The sequence below is a fragment of the Solea senegalensis genome, linkage group LG4 (genome assembly GCF_019176455.1).
Source record: "Solea senegalensis isolate Sse05_10M linkage group LG4, IFAPA_SoseM_1, whole genome shotgun sequence".
In the NCBI taxonomy this organism is placed as follows: domain Eukaryota; kingdom Metazoa; phylum Chordata; class Actinopteri; order Pleuronectiformes; family Soleidae; genus Solea; species Solea senegalensis.
Genome location: NC_058024.1, coordinates 13,408,797 through 13,429,721, shown reverse-complemented (window position 1 = coordinate 13,429,721; position 20,925 = coordinate 13,408,797). Strand labels below are relative to the sequence as shown.

Below are 20,925 nucleotides of genomic sequence, written 5' to 3'. Positions count from 1 at the left end.
TAGTTGTCGATTAATTATCGATTAATTGTTTCAGCTCTATGGGCCGGACATTTCCTGTTCACTAAAATATAATAAAAGTATAACATTATTTTGTCCTTTGTAGAACCTCAAAGTGCACAGTATTAGCTGTAACTATTTAAAATAAAAAATAAACATGTTTGTCATCTAAATAACTAACAACTAGCTGCAAGCTAAACCGGAAAACACTACTTTTAAGCTGAAAAGGGGGCATATCGCCACCTAGTGTTGTGGAGGCGGAAACTACATAATAAATCCAGAAGGACGTTTCACAGTCAGGAAAAGCGCAGTAAAACGTCTGAAGCAACATTTGCGTTTTGTCACATATAAGTTCTGGTACAATGAAGCCAATACTGACCTTTTTAATGGAATAATTTATGGCGCTGATTTGTTTTGCTGGCAGAGAGTTCGATAAGACAAAACACCACCACTCTGATGGACGATGAAAGGGAGCACAAACACAAAAGGTATTTTCCCATTTGTGTCAGACAATTTATTTAAATGGATCAGGTAAATGTCACCAAATCACAGCACATTCTGGTTTTCTGGCCGCGCTCTTCTCATTTGCTGAGGAAAAGTGTATTACATTACATTACAAGACATTTGAGCCAATGGAGTCTCCACAGGAACATGATATAAGTATTGTTAAACTAAAGGACCAACTTAGAATAAAGAATTAAAGAATAAGACTTTGCGTGACGTCTCTAAAGAAGATTTAGCAGCGGGAGAGGCTGAGGGGGAAATTAATTCTAATGAAGGCAGGTCGGTCTCCTGAGCTGATGAGGTTTATTATTACCCTCCTGCTTCTGTGGCGGCTGCTGATGACTGTGGTGACACAGATGAAGATAAATCGACTGCACCCACCGGAGCCTCCAGGACCTGTCAGTTATGTGTGGCGTGAGTGGCTGTCACAACAGGAACGGATATACTTACAGACATAAAAGTATTAACAGGGGTTAAAAGGTATGATATTACAGGAACGCACACTTTCTGTGGCTGTCCTGATTGAAGCGTGCTCTGCCAAATGGCGATTTAACAGAGGGAGGGAGGGAGTGAGGGAGGGGTGATAATTATTGCTCTGTAAAATAAATCCATTCATCTTCTCAGGCAGATTCAATTTAACTCAAGATTACACGTTAGAAGTGAATTTGGTGTGACAGGAAGGCCTCCCCGCTTAAATTATTTCTATCAACAACTCTTTAAATCATTCCAGTCAGCCTGGTTTCAGGCGATTGCATTGACACACACTCTGGAAAAAGGGTCCGCTCAGCAAATCAGAATCATTTAAACTGCCGGGGTCGGTGTCGTGTGCCAATCATGCGCAGCAGGAGAGTGGACATTTCTTTATATTAAACAATGAAACCGTTGGTTGATTTCACCACATTCGGTGATTTAATGGTGGCTATTTAAACTCTTAACTGGTGACGAGTTACTGCTTCGCTCTGTGAGAGCTCAGACTCACACAACAGGAAGTGGCGACCTTGTTTGCTTTTGTTTAAAAAGCTCCCAACAACTTAATGAGGAAATGTTTTCTGGGCTGGGTTCCCTGCAGTGCACTTTATAGAAATCTCCTTTTACTGTTTGTTTTGTTTTTTTTTTTAAAGCAGACGCGATGCATCGCGTTGTCTGAAGCCGTCAGACAGTTTCAGCTTAATTGTGTCTGCGCCACAGAGAGCAACACCAAGCCGACCAAACCACCTCCTTTTTTTTTATTTGTAAGGAAAGGAAGGAACAGCAACCTCAGATGTAACCTCCATGACTGGCAGAGATGTTGAATATCTCTTGATGGACATCAACACACACGCCTCTCATCACAGCATGCGTTTTGGTGTTTGAGGGGGCGAAAGGCTCCGAGGCAATCGACACTGATCTGGGTCTCTGTTGAGAGGAGACCTCAAACACAGCGAGGTCGTACTTGGGCCCTTCCCTCCTTCAAGCTGCTTTTCCAGCTGGGCGGCTCTGAGTCACAGAAAGCCATTTCAGCTTGGCAGAGCAGGCAGAACCAAACGCACACAGAGAGAGAGAGAGAGAGAAAAGCCCAGATGGAGAAAGACACACACACACACACACACACACACAGAGACAGCAAAACACACAAGAATGACAACAGAACCACTCGTATGCTGCTCTGACATGAGGGACAAGGAGAATTTCTATGTGGGACACCAGTTACCAGAACTGATACCAGTGTTGAAAGAAAATCTATTTAACACAAATGCCCTCACCCGGGCTGAGAGATGTGCTTGTGTAGGTGTTTGGTTACAAAGTGAAAAGAAATGAAATATGAAATGGTGATGGCTGTGAACATTATGGCTGCTTCTGACCCTGAAAACTAACGTACAACTGGGATTCCCTTACATCAGGAGAGATGACCTATATTATATTGTTAACTCTCAACTGGGGAAATCAATTCATGATTGATCATTCAGCAATTATTGTAGGTAAAAAAAATATTATTATTATTATATATATATATGTATTATTATTATTATAAGATATTACTGTTTAAATATCAAGTCAAAGTTACTTCTCTAACTCACTGGGTGGTGCATGTTATTGACAATGGGGGGCAAAGGAAAAACACACATTTAGTTGAGTAAATATTGGAGGTTAGTTCACCCTAAGCAGTAGGTGGCACCACAGAAGAAGAAGACAAGGGTAAAAGGTGCAACTTGATGACGTAAATAAATATTATTGTGGTAATATGTGCTTCTTGCACTTAGTTAACACTTTCTCACCTCCCTCAAGCTCAAAATACTTATTTCAAACTAGCTCCTGCTAGCCAGACAACAGAGACGACACATTACAGACTTTTCTATGCACCATTCTTTAATTCCATCCACATTCAAACCGCGACTCCCTAAAAGCTGTGTAATGTTAAATCAGAAGTTTGATGAGGCAACAGGAGATATCTTCATTATCCATGTGGAAATGGGGGAGGCATAAAACACGAGGAGCCTCCAGTGCAATTTCTTCTTAGGGAGGATTGGTTGCGAGGCAACAAAGTGACCACAAATTGTTCAGTAGAGCCATAAATTCACATGTAATTTTACTTTCATCTTGCTTACGGGTTCTAACGGTGGTCTGACGCCGAGCAACATAAAAGGTCACGAGTGCTCAACGTTTCTGAGACTCAACATCGCCATCTGAGTGACTTGCACTAAAATGAGCAGGTATATGCAGATTGACAGTCGTGGAGTTTGTTCTTTTTAATGCTCTGACGTGACAAACACACACACACACACACACACAACAGAAGAAAGCACCGTGAAGAGCACTGAGTGTCAACGTGGATATGCTTTCATGTCTTCAGTCTCTCTTTCAAACGCGGCAGCAACTGAACGACCTTAGACTGATGCGTGGAAGCGCGGATCATAATGTCACACTGGGAAAGATGCAGACTCCATGACTACGATGCCAAAATAAAGTGGTCGATGGGAAAATGACGACGTTCACTTGGGCTGGAGAACAAAAGACTGAAGTCATTTGACCTGAGAGTGAATTATATCTGTTTCCAATGAAGACAAAAAGCAGATGTTAGTGGCTGAAGGGGCTTTGAGCCACGTGTGATACAAATGTAAGACACTGACGAACTATTCATATGTAATTATACCAATTACACAACATCTATAGTGAGGTACATGTTTAAAGTGACCCAACCTACACACTCTCAGCTTCACCTCTCTTCACTCTTTCCTGGGCTGCACAAGTGTCTCTTTCTTCCTGCCACAAAGAACCACATTCATAGAGAGAGGGGGAGAGAGAGAGAGAGTGAGGGAGAGAGAGAGAGAGAGAGAGAGAGAGAGAGAGCGCTTCACACTTTGTTTCCTCGGAGATAAACGTTCAACAAACCCAGAGAGAATGTAGGCCACATGAGTTAGAGCCATGGAGAGTTAGCAGTAAATGTTAGAATGTGTGTGCATGTGTGTGTGTCACCCTCCTTTACAGATAAAAAAAAAAAAATGGTTCAATTCCAGCGTGACACCCTGGGTGGTAAGGGCTCTTTCTCTGTGATCTGGCTCTCCGGTGCTAAGTGCTAACTAACAGCCCATGCTTAAAAACAATTACCAAACCTACACTGGCTGTGGAACTAGCTCCTTCGGCTGTCAGTGGAAACGTGCGTGGACTGGTAAACGGGGCCGACGCCTCCTGTCAGGCCTGGCGGTGTGACCCTGAATGACTCGACCACCAGCGCCGCGACAGCTCCAGAAAGGACGGCAATGGCAGAGGAGATAAACACTTAGGTTTTAAAAAAAAAACAAAAAAACAAGCAAACAGCTCCCAAAAATAATAATCACAGTCCAAATCTGATCGTGAACGCCTCTCTGTAGCTCTAAAGGAATGTGATTTAGACACTTTGCTTTCAGCTGCCCTTCTCCTACCTCTCAGTGAGGCCCTCTCAGCGCTTCACAAAGCGTCTTTGTGGGTGGTGTAGTAATAACAGCCCGCATACCACGGCGTTACTGTACATTCTTACACAGATACAGAATGTAAAGAGCTACCACGCGGGGACAAAGCAGGGAATAAAACAACGAGTCCACCGTGAATCACCAGGAGACAGAATTACTAATATGACACCCCTCCCTTTCCTGATATTGAGCTGCATGTTTCCTCACTGATAAAAACTGAAATCCATGACAACCTTGATGTCTGCTGAGAGCCCACACTGGCTGATGGCAGCAGGCCTGGACAAACATGAGAGACAACTGTCAGAAGATATTTTCTCCTCTGGAGTGGGGCCACAGTGGCTCTCGCTCTTGTTCTCTTTCTCTCTCTCTCAAGCTACAATGCCTGTTATTACTGAACACTGTATATTTCAGAAATTACAGTGTCCCCTAATAAAATAAACACTGCACTTGACCAACCATAGACTATACATCAGAGTTTTAAAACACTTGGTACCTGGAGTTCTCAGAAAACCACAAAACAGGCTTCATTAAGAGCTTTGTTGTATAGTTGCCTGCAGATAATGCATTCAATTCAATTCAATTCAATTTTATTTGTATAGCGCCAAATCATAACATACATTATCTCAAGGCACTGTACATAGACAACATCAAAGAGAGCAGAGACCCCCAACAGTTCACACAATGAGCAAGCACTAGGCATCAGTGGAGAGAAAAAACTCCCTCTTAACAGGAAGAAATCTCTGACAGAACCAGGCTCAGAGATGTGCGGTCATCTGCCTCGACCGGTTGGGGTGAAAGGAAAAATGGGGGATAGTGGAGAGGTGGGGGACAGAAAATGCATGTCACCTACTGTCACATGTCCACTTTTCTCTAGAGAAACAAAAGAAAGGAAGCCTCAGTCAAAGATCATCCCGGATGTGTCACGCTGAGCTGTAAAGTGCACACCACAGACTGATAATGGCAGAATTCACCAGACCCAGACAGTCTCCAGATGTCCGTGTGATCTAACACGCCCTACGTGATGAAATCCTGTAGTCTGAATCCACATCACTGGCTCTGTGACGCTGTATTTCTGTGACTGACTTGTCTGTAAACCTAAAACAGTATTGTTTATCTTCATCACATGTGTTCCATATTCAAACCCTCGTCAGATGACTTCAAACAAAGCTCGTTAAGCCTCATCAGCTCATGTCTCATACAGGAAGTAATTGTTTTATGTAGTTTGACAGCATAGTTAGCGCTGATAGTATTGCTTGACAGAGTTTAAAATAAGGGATGCGGCATACAAGCACTGTTACATTATTTCTAGAGGCAGAATAATTATATTTAAATGACCAAAAGTTACGGCTCTGCACATTTAAGGCTAAGATCAGAATTCTAACTGTGTAACTATGTAAAACATGCTGACATTTAAGTTATTTACCGGGTTCACCATCTTAGTTTCGCATGTCAAAATGCTAGAATTTGTTTATTAGCACAAATCATAGAGTGCTGCATTGGCTCGTTGGAAGGTCACTAGCTCTAAAAGTAAAAAAGCTTCTCAATATTGGAACAGGATTACCCTGTGCGACCCCATGACCTATTGTAGTTAGAACGGTTAAGGATCCCTAATGTCTTCAAATCCCAAAATGAATATCTAGAGTAAAGCACAGTATGTCATTTCTGCAGCTTCCTCTTCCTCAGAAATACTGTTCTACTGTATAAACCAGGGTATTTGCCTGGAGTTTGTAGTAAATGAAACAAATAACAAAAAAATAATAATAAACCAACTTGTCTCTCGCTCCATCTTAATCCACTGTCACTATACCAGTGTGTATAAGTATATGTGAGGAAGAGGAGGATGATGATGAGAGAGCAAATTATCTTATTGGGAATAAATCTGCTTCCTGTGAAAAGTCTGTAGCTGGCTTTGCTTCGACCTATTTACACCACTGTATTTTAACGTGGGTGATAATAATGTTACTTCAAGAACTCAGGGACCATTTTCATTGGTGGAACTTGGTACAAAAAGTTCAGTAGCATTCAGTAACAGCATTTTTAAATAAATAAGTTTTGTATTGTAGTATTTTATGTTGATAGAGAACAAATGTTGCCACAAAAGGCCTACAGTGGTACAACTCTCACAGTCCCTATAACGTTTACTTCACACTCGTTGGTGATTTCTCCTAATACAACAGTGACTTGATGAACTGTCTGTGAAATATTTAACACTCCCACTCCAAAATGCCATTGTTAATTAATCATGACACCGCTTGTATTTTGGATGCACAGTTGGCAAACTTTGTTTGTGTCCTCTATTGGCTTCATCAGTGACTGATTGAAGATTTTATCATCCTATAATAGGGTTCAGACAAGTTCAACTTTCCCTCCTCTGTCACGACGCTGACAGCTTTGTGTCCTCCACACATCACCGGCTCCTCGGGTGTGAACAAGGTGCGGCGACATTGTGCCCGAGGTGCTGAGGACTCGTCATGACAGACTTTATCAGCAGCTCTGCACGCCTGGTCACCTGTCATGTCCTCTGGAGCTCCATGTGTAGGAAAGACACACAGCAGACCTCTCTGCACCCTCCAGCTCCCTCAAACGTTCACTCCCATACTGCAGTGTGCAATTTAGCCCTTAGTTCATGGGATATTGTATTCATGTGAGTGTTGTGTTTGAACAATGGCAACACAGGAAAGTTGGGGGAGTTTTCATCAAGTCAGACAACAGACGACGAAGGTGCAATTTAGAGACACACAAATTGATAGATGCTTTACCTCACGATACGACATGATCCGTGATACATGGTCCATGATACCAATAATATCAACGATTCTGTAATGGAATATATTGCAGAAGACAATCATATAGCGATACATCGCGATTTCTGTCCAACTGAAGAAAACGAAATGTCCGTGAAAAGTTAAAAGTGCAGGATTTCTCTATTTATTCACAACATAGAGAACAAAGTGCATGAAGTCTATGTATTGAACGTGGATGGAGCATCTCTTAACGTAGCTTTCTCCACCATTATCCCCCGGTAAACTCCCTCCCTTCTTCGGCCAGGTAACTTCCACCAAAGAGTAGCAGCGACCGTTTACTTTAGAGCGCCTTACTTTGTTCATTAAAACATCGATATTTGCCCTATCAATGATCGTATTGCATGAGGAAGGACAATGACATATCACCAAATCGATATTTTGACCCACCTCTAGTGATACAGGTGTCTTATATTCACTAGCTAAATGTCAGTGCAGCCTCTGGCCTTTGTTAATGACTTGCTGTGCAGACAGTGCACGGCCTGAACACACCAGCTTTTCTGCAGAAGGCTGCAGCATGTTGGTCACAGTGATTTCACAGAAAAAGAAGCCTGTTCTATCCCATTATTCAATGCATTTCTTTGGAAGCATAAGACTGATGGTTGATATCTTGCCATCCCACAATGATGAACAACAGAATAAATCATTGCAGTTAGTGCCTCGGGAAACAACAGGCACTGGGGTTTGAGTAGATTTATCTGCAATTACTCACAAACAGCAAGGGTAGCACTTCTAATACACGACGCCTCTGGTTATCACCCTTATAAACCCACAGAAATCAGGGGATTTCTCTTCCAGAAAAAATAAATAATGATTTTAAATAATACATGGAAAATACTGCTTTAATGGCTCGCTGCAGAGCAGTTGAAAGTTCCATTCAGGAAGTGCGCGGACGCAGCAGCAGCAGCAGCGCCTGCAGGACTACCTCGAGGAGGAGCCGTGCTGAGAGAAAATCAAACACCAAATCACCTCACTTGTGCTCGCTGTGTCCACAGGCAGTGTATCACACACGGCCAGATTGCACACCTCGTGTTACCACACTGGTTTGGTAATATAAAAAGTGCACTGCTGAGCACACGCTGGAGGCCTGAAGGAGGTAACCTGTGAGGAGATGCTGTAACTAAGATGTTGCTGTCTGTGCATCACTGCAGTCAGGTGAGCTCTGTCGTTAGCGACAGAACAGCACGACGGATCTGAGACACTTATTCGACATTAATGAATTCACACGTTAAGATTCGTAAAAGTATGATGCCTTTGATTTGCCATGCACTAAAATATATCAGGCCACGGGGGGTCATGATATATTATGTATTAATGCATGTATTTGATCACAATCAGTTGTTGATTAGAAATGCGTCCATTTATTATGCAGCGAAAACCGCTGTGATGTTACGCTAAGGACGATACGTTCCCTCATCAGTGATCAAACCCGCTGCTGGTACATGACCTGACAGCGCGCCCGGTTCCTACCTTTCCAGGCGCTTTGGTCTTGTTGTTGTTGTCGTGCGAGGCCAGATTGACGTCCTCGTGGACGCGGTCCAGCAGCCACAGGAGGAACTCGAGGGCATCGTGTTGTGAATTACCACGGAACTGTGATCCATACTTGGACACTACAGTCTGGAGAGAGGAGAGGAAAACAGACTTGATGAAACTGTAAATCTTCAGCGGCTGCATAATCATGACACTGTGGATGATTCGGTGCCTTTTATGAGCAAAAATAAAAGAGTGTTGTAACATTAAAGTACCGGCGTTGAGTTACAGCTTCACACCTTTTGAGATCCACTGATGTATTACGTTCTGTAGGTCATTTTACTTCCCTGGAAAACAAAAACACCACTGACTGTGGCGGTGGTGGATTCTTTTTGGAAAAGTCACGTGAGAACTGCCTCGCTGAGATGTCCTCATTCTCTCACACATAATGTGAATTTCAAGCACTACCTGTTTACGGTTTCTGACAGCTCGGGTGTGTTGAGTGGCACAACTGAGGCTCCTGACTGGTCAGCCCTGCGCTCAGTGTTCCACAGAACGCTGATCAGAGTAATCCTAGAATTGCAAATTTGCACTAAGTCTGTTCAAGCTTCCCTGCCTATATCCAGCTCACACACGCACTGCTGCAGTATCAGCTTCCATATTTCTAAAATCTGCCTTTGTCTATGAATAAAAAAAATATGCATGTTACTAAAAGTTCAGACTTTTTTTTTTGCCTTCTTTGATCAAGAAACGTTCCATATTTTTGACATTAAAAAAGGTGTGAATAAAGTAGGTTTAAGACGACTCACGCGCAGTATAATGTGACATTATATGTGAACGGCACCCAACTCAATTAGGCAGGAATTAACTGCAGCGCAGCCAGTGATGAGAGCTTATAGCAGAGGGAACAGATGACTGTAATCACTGCTCTATAATCCATTAATATGTGATGCGGCTCTTTTAACTGTTACACCATCACATGGTGTAGGCTGTGTGATGATGAAGCTGGAGCCACTGTAGAGCTGCTGGCTGTTTGAATAACACAAGACAGATGGGAGAGAAAAAGGCACGCGCCCTTTAAAAGTTTAAAAAGGAGAAATGTTCAGTATGACCAGAGTCGTAACTCTTTGGACGTCGAGCCAGGTTTTCTTCTTCAGCTGCAAAAAGGCTCTCGAATCTTGTCTTCTGATCTTGTCTTGAAAGTGAAAGTGAAACATCCTTTGCCTCATGATTCTCAAACAAGTCATAAAGTGAAGCGTGTCATTTGACACTAGGTCCTTACAGTAAAGAAGATAAACTCTGTCCAACACTTGAACACTGAGCTATTGTTCAGGTCAGTTAGACGAATGCACTGGTAACAGTTCTTCTCTCTCTTACTCCCTCACATGTATGATTAGTGCAGGCTATGTACTGTGTACAGGGCTGCAATGATGAATTTATCCATTATTGACTATTTTGATAATCGATTAAAGGTTTATTAAACAAGACATTTTCAGAAATGTATATTTTCTCCATATAATAAAATGAATCATGAACACTGAATCATTTTGGTTTGTGGACAACAACATTTGAGAACATCATCGTTTCCAGGTTTCACAAACATTTTCTGACATTTTACGGACCAAACAAGTACTTGATTAATCGTTAGTTGCAGCCCTAACTGTCTAACTCTCATAAGATGTTTCCAAATCAGACTAAACTGCATCAGACTCGATCCACTTTACGGTTTTTGTTTGTGCTCCTGAAATATTCAGTCTTGTTTTGCAGAAACGCTGTGACATAAAGCTTGGGAACCACAGACACACACTAACCTAAAGCTATTGTGCAGCTATTCATTACAGCAAAGCAATAACAGTAATTACCATCAGCCTTTTGAAGGTGGCAATTGTCTCGGTGATATAATTGAGGCTGTGGAAAATGCCCCGTGTGGTTTTTATTGCTCTCTGTCACATAATATCCACTGGCCAGTAAAGATCTGACAAAAAGATCCTTTAGCCATTTTAGCTTCATTAGCATGTAGCTATGTCGCTAGTTACATTTACCTATTTCAACCATTTCCCAATTTCATAAATTATACAAGTTTACTGTAAATATTTCAGCCATTTCTTCATTCCTGTAATTATAAACGAATAAGTTACGTGTTCAAACTCTACCTAGGCTAATAATTTCAACCATTTACAATAGTTATTTTAAGCTAACGGTACGTTAAACATAAATCCCTTTTCCGGCTTCAACGATGGTCTTTCTCCATGTTCTCAGCAAGGTGTTGAATATTAAGTCCACGAATGTTAAAAAACACACTGAAAAGGGAGTCTGAACACAACTAAAAGTGGAAAAGAATAACGTTAACTTGTGTAAAGTAACGGAAACAAACAACCTAGCAAGAAAACTAGGTCCGTTACTACTACTATTCTGTAGATTGTTAACAAAATAGTATGGATGCACGATATTATCGGCATGATTTCGGTATCAGCAGATATTGTCCTTAAAATGTATTATGGGATATTGGGAAACACACCAAGATCTGTTGATATGACTAATGGCTACAACAGTAGGCTAAATAGATCGCTACCTCTTTGACTTCTATGCTGGCGCCCTCTAAAACTATTCTTTTACACTTCTTTATTTCAAATCTACTACGTTAATATTACTACAGAAGCGACTAAACGACATCTGCAGTTGGACGCGGGGAAAAACATTTATATTGGTATGAAATAGTAAAGCCACACTGATTTTGTCCGACGCAGGACATTTGCTTTTTAATCACTGCTGTAGCTGACTTAACACCCAACAGCAATCTAATTAACCAATACACACCAAATATTGTCACATAGCTGTGAGACACACTGTCTTCACAAAATAAATTGAGCTTCCGAAATAGGCCCATCAGTGCACAGATAGAGGACAACATTCCTGTTCAGTCATCGTATCGAGCTCTTGTCCTTCTGTCTCAGGCCTCTTGTTATGGAAACTGATAAACTGGCTATTGAGTAACTGTTTGAGTTTCAGCCTTTTCTGTCTTTGTCCAGGCCTCTGAGCAAACACGCCATCTTTCCAGGGGGGATTCTGAAAACGCACGAGTCCAGATCAAAGGCACACATCTGTTCCCAGGTTGAAGAAAATCAACCTTTTAAGTGTTGTGTTAGAGACACATCTGTCCGAGTGGATACTCGGGACACAACAGCAATCATGTGTTTTGAAACCATGAAGTACCCCCCCCCAAAAAAACACAGCACTGTTTCATTTTCAATTCATGTTTCATTTTCAATCATCTGTTTTTAACTGTGTGTCCAAAAAGCCAAGTCGTTTTGGAATGTGGGAGGGCACAGGGTATTCACGGTGCTTTTCCTCTATAGTGGAGTTCTAGTATTATTCAGCTCGACTCATTTTTCCTTTTTTTCCTTTTTGCTTTTCCATTAGTGATAGTACCTGATACCTTGTGCTTTTTTTTAGCTGGGATATCAACAGACTGCCGACCACTAATTGGTCATAGTGTCATCATTAGAAGAGTCATGAGTGCGAAGTGACGTCCGCCACAGTAATCAAACTGAACAAGGTCGAACTGTAGATCAGTTAAAAATCCTGAAACAGCCAAAGATCTTGAGCCAAATCACAACCCATTGAGCGTATTTCAGTTCAGCGTGCTCCGGTCATGCAGGAAGTACTGAACTAATCTTTTTAATTAACCGATTCTAATGATTCAGTTACAGCGAAAACAACCGCTTTGCCCGTCACTAGTTAGTGTCGCGTACACAACTGAGAATAGAGCCGAGTAGTGCTAGAACTGTATCATGGAAAATCTCCATTGGACTCAGCCAACTGACCCATGACGGGGCCACTTCTGATTCATGACCTTTGAAGGATTGCGATCACACATGATTCCACATTTCCAGGGGAGGTGAGCAACAATAATTCATTTAAAACAAAAAGTGCAGCACATAGAGTATGTCCTTTAATCCCAAAAGAAGAGCTTCCTTTTAACACTTTCCCTTTCATCATTTCTTATCAAAATTCAAGTGATGTAAAGATGGGTAAGATACTCCTTTTAAGTCTTTTTTAATCTTGCTGCTTCAGCTTGACTTTTGCTATGCCCCTCTTACAAAAACACCTGACTTTCAGAGGCCTACAAAGACTATAAACTCGAGATTAATTCAGCCATTGAAACACAGACCAATCCTTCTGTTTCGGGTTGTTAATAAATGGTTTGTTCTGTCTGGAGTCGCTGCAAGTGCAAGCTAATTTAACCTCTCAGACCAGACACAAGCCTTAGAGATAGCTGATTCTACAGTGTCTCCTGACAGGCAGCTGTGGTATTACTCAACAGGCAATTTCAGAAGACCTCTGGACCTCCTACAGTCACAAACCATATCCATCCTAAGAGGCACGGCAGAATGTGTGCGCGTGTCGCGTTCATGTTTCCGACACAGGAAACATCTCATCAAATACATGGGGGAGTGCTCAGGGTTTTTCTTTTAATCCATCGTTTAATCTCGTCAAGATGTTTCCATGCTGTTACCTCTGACTGTTGCCCAAAAAAAGAATCTGATATCACACTCCCATGAGGTAGGAGGGAAACCAAAGTGTGGATATGGGGCTCTATTGGCAGCAAGAACTGTAACTGAATTGATTTTTAACAGCGAAGTTGGGCTGTTTCCTGAGAGCACGGGAGGAAAAAAATAGATTCTGACTCCCTGTTACATAAGCAGCACAAGAAGAAACGCTGACTTGGCTCTCAGGTAAAACTTTTGACTTCCTTGTTTCAAAGCATCCAAGTGTGAGAAATGACATTGGCAGCACATATAGAGAAGGGGTCAAGATATTCCAATATAATAACGAGCATGTCTAAAAAAGGATCCATTGTCGGGTTTCTTTGTTAGCTGCTCCGTGTTATCTACTTCATGCCTTGAACCACGGCTCAGAGAAATCCAGAGCAATGAGCTGGAAGTAGATAAAGCATGGGTGCTTTTCTCCCTCTATCTCCAGCATGGGCAGAGTATGAAAGCCTAAGGGCCTTTATCACAGAAGGAAGATTTCTAAAGGGGGAAGTTAATCATTTCCTTCCTGTGGCAACATACTTTAAATTACAACAGCAACGCAGCCAAATGAATCCTGCAGCGTAGAGCTGAGCAGTCACCTGCGACCTGCTCTACGTTCACAGCAAGGACGCAATTTGAGAGAAGGGGTGAGAGACACAGTCGACTCATGACATCATGAGCAAACACAGTGAAGCCTATATTTTTCACTCGCGCTTTTGGTGTCATGACACGCGGCTTTCAGACAGTGACCTGCTGACCCAGTGCCCTCAGGCTGCAGGAGCCTCGTAATCACCCGAACAGGACGTGACTTCAATCACAGTGGCAAAGTGCTTGTTATTGCATGTGGGATGAGAGAGTGACTCCTCTGACGCATGATATGTACGGCGCTACCTTACATTGCATGGAGGTGTTTATTGCTTACTGCAGGCATAAGATGTGATTATGTCTGACTGTAATAACGAATGCTTCACTCGAGCATAAACCGAGGAACTAATAATGTAAGAGTAGGTGTTCCAGTTAATGACAGACCGAAGATGGAATACTGCCTCTATGCCTTTTAATGTTGCTTACCAGTACTTTTCATCACTTAACTCAAAGTGTTATCATTACAGAGCAGGCTCAAAGCATGGGGTAAATGACCCAGCCATTAATGTATTATTAAACTATGTGGAAGATCAATTCTAGTATGTTTCTGTGGCAACAAGTTTGATGCATGCACATCTTATGTCCACTGTGAGGTGCTATAGTGCTGCAACTGTCTCAATATTGCCAGAAGAAGAAGAAGAAGAAGCTTTTATTGTAAACCACACAACACGTAACAAACATGTGTATTTTGTAAAAACACAACTACAGGCTTAGTGGAGCAAACAACGAATAAATAAACTAAATAATAACAATTCAAAAAGAAGATATAATAATGATATAAGCTTTTTTAAATCCTTTAATATTGACAGGGACTTAAGGAGTCATTTTGGCTCATTTTCCATATTATTTAAACAGGGTTTAGTTCTGAAGAATTTACATTTGTGGATGAAAAAACGTTTGTTTGAACCGGTCAAATAAACTGCTTCATGTCCAAAATGATCTGCTGTGAATAATTAATAATAATTATAGAGTTGACTGCAGTGGTTGAATAGTTGATGGTGTTGTTAAAATTCAGTTGTAGAAATAGTAAATAATTATTCTATCTGTTGTTCCAAATCAGAAATCTGTGTAGAGATAAGTTCTGCTTGTAAATCATATTCCACGTTTGTAACACTTTGGTTATGGAATGAAGAGATTTGAGTAGAATTATTGTACTGGTCCGTGTTTGTGTCTCTCAGCCTGAGATACATCACACGCCAGTGTCTGCGTTGGAGCTTCTCCATTTCCTCCAGTGTTACATAAATAATATCCATGAAACTGCAATGAAATCTAAAACTGGTACAACACGAATCTAAAACTGACTGAAAGAAATCACTCACCAAAAACATACTATTAGTTCTACAACTATGTTGAAAAAAGTAATATACTCTAAATATACATCAGATATATTTGTTATATAAGATTTTTATAATGTTTTGTCTGATTAAGGGTTAAACCAGCAGTTTCTTTGAGGGGCAGGAAAAACTGTAAGAAGAAGAAGAGGAATTGGTGAGTTGTGTGGGCTAGACCTCGACCAAGGACCAGAGTGGCCCCGTCAGCTGCACACTTAGAGGATGCAGCCTTGACTACTTGGATGCAGCTCGAGGGTAACGAGGTGCATTCAAAGACCCTGGTAAATTTCATCTCTTCTGCGGGATCTACAACATGTTGAACCTCCAAGAGCAGCTTCAAGAAACCTCTTCATTTATTTGTTTTCTACCACTTTATCCTCCACATTAGGGTTGTGGGGAGCTAGGGCCAATCACAGCTGACATAGAGCTGACATATAGAGATGAACACCTGCAGTCCATTTAGATCAGTGTTTCTCAGTTCTGGTCCTCAGGGACTCCTGCCCTGCATGGTCTGGATCAGGGTTTCAGGGGACTCACTGCTCTGCATGTCTTAGAAAGTGTCCTCGCTCCAACACACCTGATTTAAATACATAATCAGGCTTCTGCAGAGCTCGTTGATGAGCTGACCATTTGAATCAGGTGTGTTGGAGCAGGGAAACATCTGAAACATGCAGGGCAGTGGGTCCCCAGAACCAGGATTGAGAAACCCTGTTTTAGATGTTACCCTGCTCCAGTACACCTGATGCAAATTACCTGATTTGAATCAGGTAATGGCATGTGACATCGGGTGTGTGTGTGTGAAATGCTAGACTGACACCAGAACTCATCTTAGTACGAGTGAAACTGCAGAAAGTATGAACCAGGCCTAAAACTAATCAGAGCTGGGTTCGAGTTACATGGGAGCCAATGGGAGCAGAGCTCCTATAAAGAGGGTTTGAACTCCCATGAAGGTATTTTAATTATTTCTAGATTAGTTTTGTTTCCTAAATATGTTTGTTATTGTGAACTATACGTGATTCCAGAGCAAAACAAACACTTTTATTTCGGAATTTTGTGAAATATGGTCACCAATGTTATTACTGTGATAAATTATGGAATATTGATTAATCATTTTAAGCTAATATCATCCACCCCTACTGAACAGTTGACTTTTCCCCAATTTTTTTTGTCACTTGACCGACCCCCTCCTGTCCAGACTCAATGCTCAGTGGCCCCCAGGTCATTTGAGTTTAAGATCACTGCTCTAGTCTATTATATGGTCTATTGGTATCATAAGTCATAACTTCTTAGCTCATATTTCAATAAATAATTGTTGCGACCCCAAACAAAGTTCAGATTATAACTCAAACCCTGAACCAGAACTTCTGGGGGAGGTCTATCTTAGCTATGGGGGGCCCAGGCAACTGCTTACATGCCTGTGCTGTTGCAACCGGCCCTGTAATGGATGCTGTGCGTTGGTACCTTGAAGTCCACAGACAGCTGTGGTGTGTACTCCAGAGTCCACAGAGCCCGGACAAGTGACGCCAAGTGCTCCGTGACTTCTCCCCTCACCAGCCGCGGCTCGTCGCTCTTCACCACGCCGTTTACTCCGCTGTGACTCAGGTCCAACTTGTACCTCTCCAGCCCCAGGTACTCGGCCAGCAGGTCGGTGTTGCTCAGACACTGGACCACGGCGTTCATGAAGCAGGTGTTCCCGTGGTTCTTCAGCCCCAGCACACCTGGGACTTTGTCTCCGTACTGGTACAGCAGCTTCTCTCTGCCGGTGCACAGAGACGAGGACGTGCTCGAGGTGTTTTTCGCCACCTGGACGTCTTCTCTCGTGAGAATCCCTGAGCTGGCGCTGAGCGTGCAAGGTGCGCCATTCCTGAAGCCGCCGTCGTCGTCCTCTGCGTCCTGCGCGTCCGCGTCTCCAAAGTGAGTGAAAGTGCCCAAACTTTTGATGATTCTGTTCATAAGACTGCCCACGGACTTTAGCGGTTTCTTTCTGAAGAGCTTCCCAGATTTCTGCTTCTTCTCCCTGCGCTTCTCCTCCTTCAGTGTCGGCATTTCCTCCTTGACTCCTCTCGGTTTCTCCATGGCAGCAGCAGCAGCAGCAGCAGCTCCTCTACTCCTTCTCCGCCGGTTTATTGTCAGGCTTGTAATTGCGTAAATTCCTGCGCCGCTGTGTCACTTCTCTGCCAGTGTCCTCTGTCCGGGCAGCAGAGGGAAAAGCGCGCAGAGGTGACAGCATCGCGGAGTCACAGCAGCACACAGTTAGTCCAGCCTGCGCTGACGGCAAACCTTCTTTATCCATAACAGCACTTACTGAAGGCGTTCATTATCTCCACCGACACCGCTGTCACAGACAGACAGCAGCATCCCGTCATGCCCAGCGACAGCACGAGCCTCTCCAGCGTCCAGCTGCAGCAGCGCGGAGCTTCTCTCTCTCTCTCTCTGTCTCTCTCTCCCTGTCTCTCTCTCTCTCTCTGTCTCCCACAAGTTCGCCTGGAAAAGGCTTGTGATTGTGTGACTGCACCCGCCCACTTAACAGCACATGGATGAGAGAGGAGAGAGCACTGTACTCTCTGGGTTTATATTGTTGGCACTGAGAAGCAGCTGATGCTGGTACTGTAGCTCACCAGCCAGTGGTGAGAAAAAAGTGCACAGAAGTTGTTCTCTTAATTATCTTGTTATGTGCCTACAAATAAAAGTCTAATTCCTTAAAATCCTATTCAAGTGAAAGTGAAATCAGATCAGATATGTGTCTATTTTCACTTTTACTTCTTTTGAGACTCTAATCACACAGAAAATCTTCAGTGCAGAGCTGCTTCAAGGGACTTTGGGGCCCTAGGTAAGAGGGGGTCTTTTCCACTATTCAGTTCCAGCGCGGGTATGGTTTTCCATTTGGTAAAGTACCTCCTCAATGTGGGCGGAGTCATCATAGCACGGCCGTGACTAACACACAAACTAGTGATTTGTAAAGCAATTGTTTTCGGTGTAACTGAATCATTAGAATCAGTTAACTAAAAAGATTTGTTCACAGAATCGTTCAGCACTTCCTGCATGACCGGAGCACAGACTCCATCTGCAGCGGCAGGGGTTGTTTCAACAGCGCAGATTTTGTGTTGGAGATTATAACACTTGTCTTCAGGTTATTGAAGTCGTTTTAACTGATCAACAGTTTGGCATTGGTCGGTTTGAGTCCTGTGTCGGACGTCTCGCTCGTGACTCTTCCAGTGACGATCAGTGGCCGGCAGTCTGTTGACGACATGTATAGTATCGACTCAGCTGGCTTGGAAACTCACCAGAGCAGGTACTAAAACTAAAAAACAAGATTTTTATGACTCTTCAGGTCAAGACTCAGCCAACCCCGACTTTGCCAACCCTGTTGTGACATCCAAGCTTTAGTCAAAGTTCTAAAAAAGCCAGACATCTGAAAGGAAACAGTGCTCCAGTGACTTAATCGGTTAAAATGATTAAATGGTGGATGGAAAAACTTCGAGTGAACTCTAAGCAGGATGAATGATGTGGAAACTAAATGTGAGAAAATAAAGGTTCAGCTCCATTTAGAAGTCTAAAAGTTAGATGTTCTTTATATTATAAAGCTCTCACAAAATATCCAGCACTTGACATCAGTGCTTTTTTCTTTTGCTGTGCCACTCATCCTGTGATCCTGACCTTGTGAAAGTGACATTTGCTACCACGACTGGATATTTTAGGTTTTTGCTGACACACTGATGCAGGCTGTCGGCCACTTTACCTCTCTATTGCCAGTGGATAATGTCTCATGTACCGATTCCTGCCAGTTCAGTATAAAAAGAGACTGTGTGAGTGTGAGTTTGTGCGTGAGTGTGAGCGAGTGATCCAGCATCTTACAGAGAAAATTCAGGAGTTAAGACTTGGAGGGCATTTGTTTCCTGGATTATTCCCATCATTCCTGGACCATTAGGTATCGGGGAGCAGCGCTGCTTATCTCCTCACTACAAAGATATGTTTGGGCTGCTTTACTAATGATAGAAAGTACAGATTTAATGCTGTAGTGAGCAAAAACATTATGACCAACTCTCCTCCTCCTCCTCCTCCTCCTCCTCCTCCTCACCTCTAAGACGTCTAAGTCTGAGGAGTGAGCCAAGTCTTTCGTCAGGAGTGGAGCATGCTGCACCTCCTCACTGTGGTGTTATTGATATGGGATCATTTGTTGATGGGATGAAAAAATCCCGCAAGACTATTAGAAGCAAACTCAGTAATGCTTTCACCTGCACTCAATAAACTACAAACTGGTTGGCAAACTAAATATACAAAATACTTAGTAACACCCAAATTCCATCCTGTGCTGTGCTAATCTCAGCTCACACAGGGCGATAGGCGAGGTACAGCCTGTGCAGATCAATTTTGCATCATACAAACTTTTATTTTGAAATCATGTGACATATCATCAGAAACATTATTATTTAACTGCCTTTTGCTCAAAAAGTTGACTGAACTGGACACGTTTGAGTTTGAGATCCCTGATTTAGGTTCTATGAAGTGTTTTATTTTTTTATTTTCTTGCCTCACAGAATCAGAATCAGCACTTCAAAGCAAACAAGGCCCTGAAAACCCTCTTACTATAAGTGATGGGATTTCACACAAACACAAGTAAGTAAGAGGAACTTCATTTGTCCGTAGGTGGGGGGGGTTTTGTTGTTCACATGCTAAGCTGCGTTCTCAGTGAAAAGCAACATCTATTTTTGTATCATTTGTAAGCTGTTCTCGTCTCATGAAAACACAGGTACTCCCTCGTAAAGACATACAAGAGTGTGGCCTATATTTCCTTTTCTTTGATGTCAGGAACATTTGTATCGTGCAGAGCTCAGGCCTTTGAACATTAATGTGGTATGAAGTTATGGTCATACAAAGGAAAGGGAAAGTAAGGTGCATTTCTTTGTGGAGAACAATAATTAGATCAGTGCCACTGCACTGTGACCTAATAGTGGAGTGATGTTACGCCTATAAATGGAGAACCATTTTGCCTCTTTGACGCTCATCTCTGCAAAGAAGGAAATGTCGTCCCCCACAAAGATCAAGTGAGGAACAGAGACCATCTGGTCGCCTGAGTCACATATGTTGTGTGTTCCAGGAGCAAACTGTCTCTTAGATGAAAGAACAAAGTCACAGTGTCCTTTCCTACTGTAAATTATAACTGAGAGAGACCGAGCATACAATACATCACCCGTGTTTGTCAGCATACTCTCTCTAAATCATAGATATTTTCAATTTTCTGCCAGAAAATTGGGAAAACCCTTACTAATATTTGTGCATTCTGAACAGAAAACACGTTTGTATGTTTGGCAGATTAAAGTAATGTAGTTGTCAAGTATTTAAGGCAAAATCGGGTTAATAGTATGGTAATAATGTGTCATTGGAAAATTATATTATGGTAAACATGATATTTTCTGTTCAGAAAATGCATGTGTGGGACAAGGGAGGATTGATTTTAGCTTTGTAATATGATAATTATCATGTTTTAAATTACATTATTATCATTCATTACTGGAATATTGTTTCCCTATTAACACACTGCCTCACTAACAAGCTGTAAATTGTATTAAAATAAGATGATATGACCATAATATTATCACCCAGTGTCAAAATCATTGCTGTGTTTTTACTCAAGACTGTGTGTCTGTGTGTTGTATGGATATTATGATGTTATGAGTACATGTTAGATGTTTTTATGAAGAAGGGAGGGAAAAAA

General features: G+C 42.2%; 1 protein-coding gene across 1 annotated transcript in view; it reads right to left on the bottom strand.

Moving 5' to 3' along the window:
• LOC122768655 (ubiquitin carboxyl-terminal hydrolase 43-like) overlaps nt 1-17,649 on the bottom strand; it is a 64,024-nt gene extending 46,375 nt beyond the window's left edge. The window contains exons 1-2 of the mRNA XM_044024811.1: nt 16,671-17,649; nt 8,699-8,845 (exon numbers count right to left, since the gene is read on the bottom strand). Of these exons, the coding sequence (XP_043880746.1) occupies nt 8,699-8,845; nt 16,671-17,285 (762 nt within the window). The 5' untranslated portion in view covers nt 17,286-17,649. The remainder of the gene's footprint in view (nt 1-8,698; nt 8,846-16,670) is intronic.
• Between the last annotated feature and the right edge of the window lie 3,276 nt (nt 17,650-20,925).